At 34.8% G+C, this 9,082-nt stretch overlaps 1 protein-coding gene across 1 annotated transcript; it reads right to left on the reverse strand.

Moving 5' to 3' along the window:
• On the reverse strand, nt 1-1,786 carry LOC140881297 (SKP1-like protein 1A). Its single transcript, XM_073286487.1, has 2 exons — nt 1,347-1,786; nt 1-371 (listed from the first exon to the last, which is right to left on the reverse strand). Exons 1-2 carry the CDS (start codon nt 1,677-1,679, stop codon nt 198-200), a joined length of 507 nt encoding a protein of 168 aa, XP_073142588.1. The 5' UTR covers nt 1,680-1,786; the 3' UTR covers nt 1-197.
• Nucleotides 1,787-9,082: the final 7,296 nt, after the last annotated feature.

Here is a 9,082-nt window from a genome sequence, read left to right on the forward strand (position 1 = left end):
TATTCCAAGATGAACAAATTCCATTCCATGCACATAAAGATCACATAAATTAAGACAAACATTCAGCATACGTGATTGAGGGAATTGCAATAACAATCTGACCGTCCATAGACAACATATTTAACATGCCCTGAAAATCAAAAGACATACAACGTGCCGAGACACCATAAGACTACCTACTTATAGAAATATAGACATCATTCGAATGCCCAAGCATTCTCCCTTCGGACCTCCTCTTCTTCTTCAGGGGTGAAGTCGTTTTTAATGTTAAATGTCTTGCGTATTTCCTCTGGGGTCTTTCCTTTGATCATGTCGGCAACCGTTTGACAAGTTAGGTCGAGCAAGCTCTTAATGTTCAAGTAGTTTGCAGCCTGAAAAGATTATGCTTAGAACACCAGAACGCCAAGAATCTGAATAATCTAGCAGTCAATTGCAGCAAGTCTATCATAAATTCATAAGAGCGGGTTTTATGTGTGACGTCTGAAGTATAATTAACAGGTAAAACATAACAGACCAAAACTACATGCATGCTTAACCAATACGAGAGAATAACATGTGCATCAATAAACATGAAAGATACATGGATTGTTTGAACATAATTCGCAAACAGCAAAAGCCAACCAAATTACAAGAACCAATTGTTTCTGACCACATTTTACTACAGCCTTGAACTTCTTGAGAAGTAATGCACTAGAAATACCCTAATCAGTAACCCTGAACAAAATTTTAAATCGATAAAGAGTATCACAGTACAAGGATGAGAGACAATACAGAAGTAAGCCATGACACAACACTCCAAAACTAAGAGGCAATATAAAAAATGTCAGTGTTGCATAGATCATATGGATTATTTTGATAGCAGCTGGATGCCAACGTAGGAAAGTTCAGTCTAAAACCACAACTCACATATCTCGCATTATGTGGAATTATAAAATAGAAAATATAGCTCAGCACATTAAGACATATCCCATTGACAAGGGAAATGTGGCATCTTTACGCATATTAAAGGCCCAAGATGTATTATAATGTTACTCGAGAGGATTTGTGTACTTTAAGTACAATGTAATAAAACAGTTGCTCCTTTAATGAATAAAAATTGTTTCATGGCTGCAATAATTACATTTCACTACATATTTCTTAGTATTCTAACTTTTCAAGATAATTATTTGCAATCCATTCAATAAGTTCAAGGACACAAAAGTGCTGATTCGTGCCATGAGCTCCAAGTATCCTCCTGCACCATTAATAACTGTGATCGAAACCAAGCAAAACCACACAACGAAACTTATAAACAGCAGAATGAAGGGGAAAATCAGCCAAATTCGACCGAAAGTGATGGGAATTACCAGGATAAGATCAAAAAGCGTGCCCTGGTCCACCTTGACAAACTCAGTATCGAACGCCTTCAATTCATCGTCAACAACTTTGTTGTCGGAGCACATCCCACCGTCGGCAGTGGCTTTAGACGCAGCTTCCACGTGCTTCTTGCAATACTCGATCACTTTGGCCAAAATCCTGGATGTAACATTGGGCAAGGGTATAGTAGTATCGGCGCAGTTATCCTCGATCATGTGCTTAATAGTTTGCGATTCCAACGCCACCAACTCCTCCACTTCGAACGTCTCCCCATCGGAGCTCTTCAGCACGATCAACTTCTGAGAGGCGTCTGCGGAAGACATCGTTTTTTGTTCTGGATTCAGCCCAAACCCTAAGAGAGAGAAACAAGAATGGGGAAAGAAATCAGTTGAGACTATATAAAATTAAATGAATTGTGATAGTGGCGGTGGAAGATTGTGTGGGTGTACAAATAAAATGCAACTTGCAAGAATGGATCCAGTTATTATTATACACTTCACGGGGCAGACCCATGAGTTGTGGATCCGAAGCCCAATGATTAGGGATTGTAAAAGGACCAGTTAATTTGAAATCCAACAACCTTCACTATCCACAATTCCACATAATATAAAATTCCAATATATTCGATGGGTTCAAATATAAAGATTATATTGTGAAAAGTAAAATTTATAAAGCTCAAAAACTCAAAATATTTTCAAACTCTACAATTTAAATTTATTCTCTCAAATTATGTTTTTCTACACAAATGGAGATACCTATTTATAGATCTCAATGGGAGATTAGTCCAAAAATTAAATCATCATCATCTACATCATCACACACTAATTTTCAAAATAATACAACTCAATTTTCAACAATTCTAATATAATATAAAATATTTTCAACACTCCTCTTTGTGATGATGATCGTCAAATGATGATTGTCTTTATTACGTGTTTTATGCTGCCTCGTTAAAAATCTTACTAGAAAAAACTCAGTGGGATAAAAACCATAGCAAGAAAAAAAGAGTGCAGTCACGTAAACTCCCCCTCATGTTAATATGAGTGATTCTTCACATATTCCGTAGATTGCGCATCCCAATGTTGTATATATGCTTTCTGAATATCGTCGTGGGAAGTGCCTTTGTGAAGAGATCTGATGAGTTCTCACTTGATTGAATGTAACAGATATCAATATCTTTATTCTTCTCAAGCTCTTGAGTGTAGGCAAATAACTTTGGGGGGATATGTTTGGTTCTGTAACTTTTGATGTATCCTTCTTTCATTTGAGAAATACATGCAGCATTGTCTTCATACAACGTCACAGGCTTCTTGTCTACTGATAATTCACAAGAAGTTTGGATATGTTGTGTCATTGATTTTAACCACACACATTCACGACTTGCTTCATGTAATGCAATAATCTCGGCGTGATTTGATGAAGTTGTTACGAGTGTTTGTTTCTGTGAACGCCAAGAAATTTCGGTGCCTCCACGAGTAAATACATATCCGATTTGGGAACGTGCCTTATGTGGATCAGATAAATATCCAGCATCAGCATAACCAATGATACTTTGATTGGTATCTTTTGAGTACAAAAGTCCCAAATCTGTCGTTCCTTGTAGATAACGGAATATATGTTTAATACCGTTCCAGTGCCTCTTTGTTGGATATGAATTGAATCTTGCCAATAAATTTACAGCAAAAGATATATCAGGTCTAGTGTAATTTGCAAGATACATAAGGGCATCAATGGCACTTAGATATGGTACTTCTAGACCAAGAATAACTTCATCATCCTCACATGGACGAAATGGATCCTTTTCTATGTTTAATGATCTTACAACCATTGGAGTACTTAATGAATTTGATTTATCCATATTAAAACGTTTAAAGATCTTTTCTGTATAATTTGCCTGGTGAACAAAAATTCCACATTCTTTTTGTTCGATTTGCAAACCCAGACAGTACTTGGTTTTTTCAAGATCCTTCATTTCAAATTCTTCTTTCAAGTACATCATAACTTCTTGAATTTCTTTATTCGTTCCAATGATGTTTAAATCATCAACATATACAGCAATAATTACACATCCGGATGTTATTTTATTGATGAAAACACAAGGGCATATTGGATTATTTACATATCTCTTTTTCATCAAGTGATCACTTAGCCGATTATACCACATTCGGCCTGATTGCTTCAACCCATATAATGATCTTTGCAATTTTACAGAATAAAATTCTCTGGGTTTTGAACTTTGTGCTTCAGACATCTTAAATCCTTCAGGGATTTTCATGTATATATCATTATCAAGTGATCCGTATAAATAAGCTGTAACAACATCCATAAGACACATTTCCAAATTTTCAGACACTGCCAAACTAATCAAATATCGAAACGTAATTGCATCCATAACAGGAGAATACGTTTCTTCATAATCAATTCCAGGCCTTTGAGAAAAACTTGTGCAACAAGTCTAGCTTTATATCTGACTATTTCATTTTTCTCATTTCGCTTTCGAATAAAAATCCATTTGTATCCAACAGGTTTTACACCTTCAGGTGTGAGGACTATAGGTCCAAAAACATTACGTTTATTCAGGGAATCCAATTCAACCTGGATGACATCTTTCCATTTGGCCCAATCATGACGAGTTTTACATTCACCAAAAGATTTTGGTTCATGATCCTCATTTTCATTTATGATGTCACAAGCCACATTATAAGAAAATATCTCATCAATATCTTCTATGTCTTTTGTGACGCCCGGGGCTGAAGAGGCGGGGAGTGATCGCCGGTGCCAAGAGGTTGCACGGACAATGAGCGGCTCCTGAAAGGCTTCTAGGCGGAGGGAGACATGAATGAAGCGATCCTGCCGGAATGAGAGGGGATTCTGAGACTGTGTAGGTATGGGACTGCATAGTTGAGGAGAGCTTAAAAAATTTCATATGTACTACTCATATAAAGAAGGTGCATCTTCTTTTCGGAAGCTCATCACATAAGAACTCCAAAGTTAAGCGTGCTTGACTTGGGGCAATTATAGGATGGGTGACCCCCTGGGAAGTTTTCCAGGGTGCGTGTGAGTGAGGACATAAGCACGCTGAAAAGACCCGTCTTGATACAGTGGGTCGTTACAAATGGTATCAAAGCCGACCTCTCTTAGTACGGTATGGTTCGGGGACGAACCAAGCGGAAGCTGGTGGGCATGTGACGCCCGGGGCTGAAGAGGCGGGGAGTGATCGCCGGTGCCAAGAGGTTGCACGGACAATGAGCGGCTCCTGAAAGGCTTCTAGGCGGAGGGAGACATGAATGAAGCGATCCTGCCGGAATGAGAGGGGATTCTGAGACTGTGTAGGTATGGGACTGCATAGTTGAGGAGAGCTTAAAAGATTTCATATGTACTACTCATATAAAGAAGGTGCATCTTCTTTTCGGAAGCTCATCACATAAGAACTCCAAAGTTAAGCGTGCTTGACTTGGGGCAATTATAGGATGGGTGACCCCCTGGGAAGTTTTCCAGGGTGCGTGTGAGTGAGGACATAAGCACGCTGAAAAGACCCGTCTTGATACAGTGGGTCGTTACATCTTTTCGGTTCCATATTTTTCCAGTATTAATATAATTGATAGAGATTTCACGATTCTCGTCAGTTTGTGGTTCTGACAGAACATTTTCATCATCAGGTGTTTATTCTGGAACACCATTTTCTATTTTATGATCATCGTGCTTCTCTATGCCTTTTCTTTTCCGAGGATTTTTATCCTTGGAACCGACTGGTCTTCCACGCTTCAGGCGTTTAATGACATCATGAGTGTCTTCAATCTGTTTCTTTGGAATTTCAATTCGAGCTGGGGAATTTACAGCATGTATATATGATTTTGTCACCCCTTTTGTGTCTGCAAATGCATCTGGCATTTGATTTGCTATTCTTTGCAAATGTACAATTTGCTGTACATCTTTTTCACATTGTTTGGTCCTTGGATCCAAATGTAACAATGATGGTACATACCATGTGATTTCTTTTTCGATGTGTTTCTTTTCTCCCCCTAACACTGGGAATATTTTTTCATTAAAATGACAATCAGCAAAGCGTGTTGTAAACACATCGCCTATCTGAGGCTCAAGATATCGAATGATTGATGGACTATCATAACCGATATAAATACCGATTTTTCTTTGAGGACCCATTTTTGATCGTTGAGGTGGTGAAATAGGCACATACACCATACATCCAAAAATTCTTAGATGAGAGATATTTGGTTCTTTACCAAATGCAAGTTGCAATGGGGAGAATGATATGCACTTGGTCTGATGCGAATTAATGCCGCAGCATATAAAATTGCATGTTCCCATATAGAAATAGGGAGTTTTGTTTTCATAATCATTGGTCTAGCAATCAGTTGTAGACGTTTAATCAATGATTCAGCTAATCTATTTTGCATATGAACATGAGCTACAAGATGTTCAACAGTGATTCCCATTGACATACAATAATTATTGAAAGTCTGGGATGTAAATTCTCCAGCATTATCAAGTCTTATTTTCTTGATTGTATAATCGGGAAATTGATTTCGCAATTTTATTATTTGAGCCATCAATCTTGCAAATGCCACATTCCGAGTTGACAATAAGCATACATGTGACCATCTGCTAGAGGCATCGATCAATACCATAAAGTATCGAAATGGTCCACATGGTGGATGAATTGGCCCACAAATATCACCTTGAATACGTTCAAGAAATATGGGTGATTCAGTTTGGATTTTAGCTGGTGATGGTCTTATAATAAGTTTTCCGAGTGAACATGCTTTACATTGAAACTTATTATTCTAAAAGATCTTCTGGTCTTTCAATGGATGACCATGCGTATTTTCAATAATTATTCGCATCATTATTGAACCAGGATGTCCCAATCGATCATGCCAATTGATTAATATTGAAGAACTATTAACCACCATATTTGATTCAATTGGCCTTATATGTGTATAATGCAATCCAGTAGGGAGCATTGATAATTTTTCAACCACATATTTCTTTCCTGATTTATATGTGGTAAGACACATATATTTCTGATTTTCATCAGTTATCGTCTCAGTATCATACCCATGAGAATATATGTCATTAAAACTCAACAAATTTTTTTTGATCCTGGTGAATATAAAGCATCATTTATCAAAAATTTTGTACCATTAGGTAACAAAAAATATGCTTTTCCACAACCTTCAATCAAGTCTACGGGACCTGATATTGTATTCACCATTGTTTTTGTTGGTTTTAATTCCAAGAAATATCTTTTATCTCGGAGAATGGTGTGCGTTGTACCACTATCGGGTATGCAAACTTCCATGAGTTTATCTTTGCTCATAGCATTTTCCATACTTCAAAAAAATGCAATAAAGAAAATCAAGGATAATATATATATGCAAAATATAGCATGTTTCATAAGAATGCATGAAAAATATAGCATGTTACATTTCAGTCCCACCAATATATTAATCAATATTCTCGAAATCATTTGAAAAAATCGGCAGCATTGAAATAAGTTGAACCACTTAAATGGTTACTGTTTTCAACAAAATTGGTCTTTTTTTCTTTCCCCTTTATCGATACTTTAAAGAGCTTACATAAGTGCTCAGGGGTACGTGACCAATGTCTTGGATTGCCACATTTATAACAAGCACTTTCATATCTTTTTGAGTGATTTTTATTTTCACTCATATTTTCATGCTGCCTTTTTGGGTGGTTCGTGACGTTCTTTTGAGATTAGTTATTGAAGTAACTATCTCGATTATTTTCATATTCACGGCCGTGACCACGACCACGATCATTTCTACGTCCACGTTCATGACCACATCCTCGACCTCAACCAAAATCTAGTTTATGCCTTTGATTTTGGTTTTCATTTTTACTTACGACATTTGCTTCTGGAAATGCCGTAGATACATTGGGTCGGGATTTATGATTTCTCATTAACAATTTTTTGTTCTTTTCTAGTGATATCGAGAGCAACGAATTCAATCTTTGCCAAATTATACATGGTGGTACTAGAAAAATAACAATGCATTTTATTAGTTAATTTCCATTAATATGACAATACAAAATAATGGAAGAACGAAGATTACAAGTGCGTATAAAAATAGAGAAAAAGTATGTGAGACTCGTGAGCATGGTGATCATAATAGTTATGAAAAATAGCCTTATAAATGCCATCATCTCCATCTTCGAAAAATCGAGTAAAAATATTTTGAGAGAAAGAGTGAATTTTGGTGTGATTGAAAATAAGTTTGAGTGAATATTTTTATAGGCAAAAAACTAGCCGTTTGTGACCGTTGAGGGTAAAGAAAAAATCGAGTATATGTTGAATAAAAATTCGTGATAATGATGCAATGCATATAATAATAATCATAATTAAATAATTATGTATATCATATCACATTATTATAAGTTCAGTGTCGTAGACAGCCTTTTATATAATATTGTGAAATTATACCAATATAGTTAGTATAAAGACAGGTATAGTATATCATATCACATTATTATAAGATCGGTGTCATAGACAACCTTTTATATAATAACATGAAATTATACAAATATGATTATATTGTTTAAGAACCTTAGAAGCTTTTATACTTGTCGTATCCCTTATCGGGAGTGTGGGATGTCGTCTTAACATCCTCCCAGGATTTATAACAAGTTTTGAAAAAAAACTTATTTTTTTTCATAACATGATATTATATATTAATATATACACAATAAAAATATATAAACAGTAAAATAAAAATTCTTACTTGTTTTGTATTTTGGAGCGTCGGAAATTATAAAGAACCTTCGAGCGATCGTGCTGATAACGTGTTGTGAAAAGTAAAATTTATAAAGCTAAAAAACTCAAAATATTCTCAAACTCCACACTTTAAATTTATTCTCTCAAATTGTGTTTTTCTACACAAATGAAGAGACCTATTTATAGATCTCAATGGGAGATTAGTCCAAAAATTAAATCATCATCATCTAAATCATCACACATTAATTTTCAAAATAATACAACTCAATTTTCAACAATTCTAATATAATATAATATATTTTCAACAGATTATTATTTGTTATTATTATTCAAACTTCAAAGGTTGGACTTTTTCCCAGTATTTGTAATAAGTATTAATGGAAGAAGATGTGACATGCACCAAGTTTTGCAATGTATTATTATATTATATATATTATATTGCGTAGTCATTAAATTATTAAATATTATTTGAGCCATTACTTTTCTTGTAGATCTAATCATAGCCGTAGTAAATGAGAAGGGTCATAATATATTTTTAAAATTAAACTATTACGTAAAAGATAATTCTAGAATTTTTTAATTAAAAATCTATAAAATTAGATTAAGCTATCATTTAGGGTCCTTATGGATTGATCTATTTGATTCGGGAAGAATTTGAAAGATAATTTAAAACTACACTCATCTTAGATGTATTTGAAATACATCATCATTATTATTGAATTTTCATAACTTTATATAAAGCTGGTTTGAAATACGCTTAAATTTATTCTTGCATGTAAGATAATAAATTTAAAATAAATAAATTTTAAATACATGGTCTCAAACACAGATCCAAAATTAAGATGAACTATATATAACTCACCTAAAAAAAAGATATAATTCAATTTAAAGAAATGGATATATAGAAAATTCTAAAATAATAAGGTTGTCATAAATGGGGAGAGACAAATTCAAGATATGGTTAGGCAT

Source organism: Henckelia pumila, chromosome 2 (genome assembly GCF_033568475.1).
Source record: "Henckelia pumila isolate YLH828 chromosome 2, ASM3356847v2, whole genome shotgun sequence".
Taxonomy (NCBI): Eukaryota; Viridiplantae; Streptophyta; class Magnoliopsida; order Lamiales; family Gesneriaceae; genus Henckelia; species Henckelia pumila.

Bases quoted from the DNA above. Each gene is read 5' to 3' on its own strand.
- LOC140881297 (XM_073286487.1), bottom strand. From the start codon at position 1,679: ATGTCTTCCGCAGACGCCTCTCAGAAGTTGATCGTGCTGAAGAGCTCC. The intron at 372-1,346 runs GTAATTCCCATC...TAATCTTTTCAG, and splicing joins CGCTTTTTGATCTTATCCTG to GCTGCAAACTACTTGAACAT.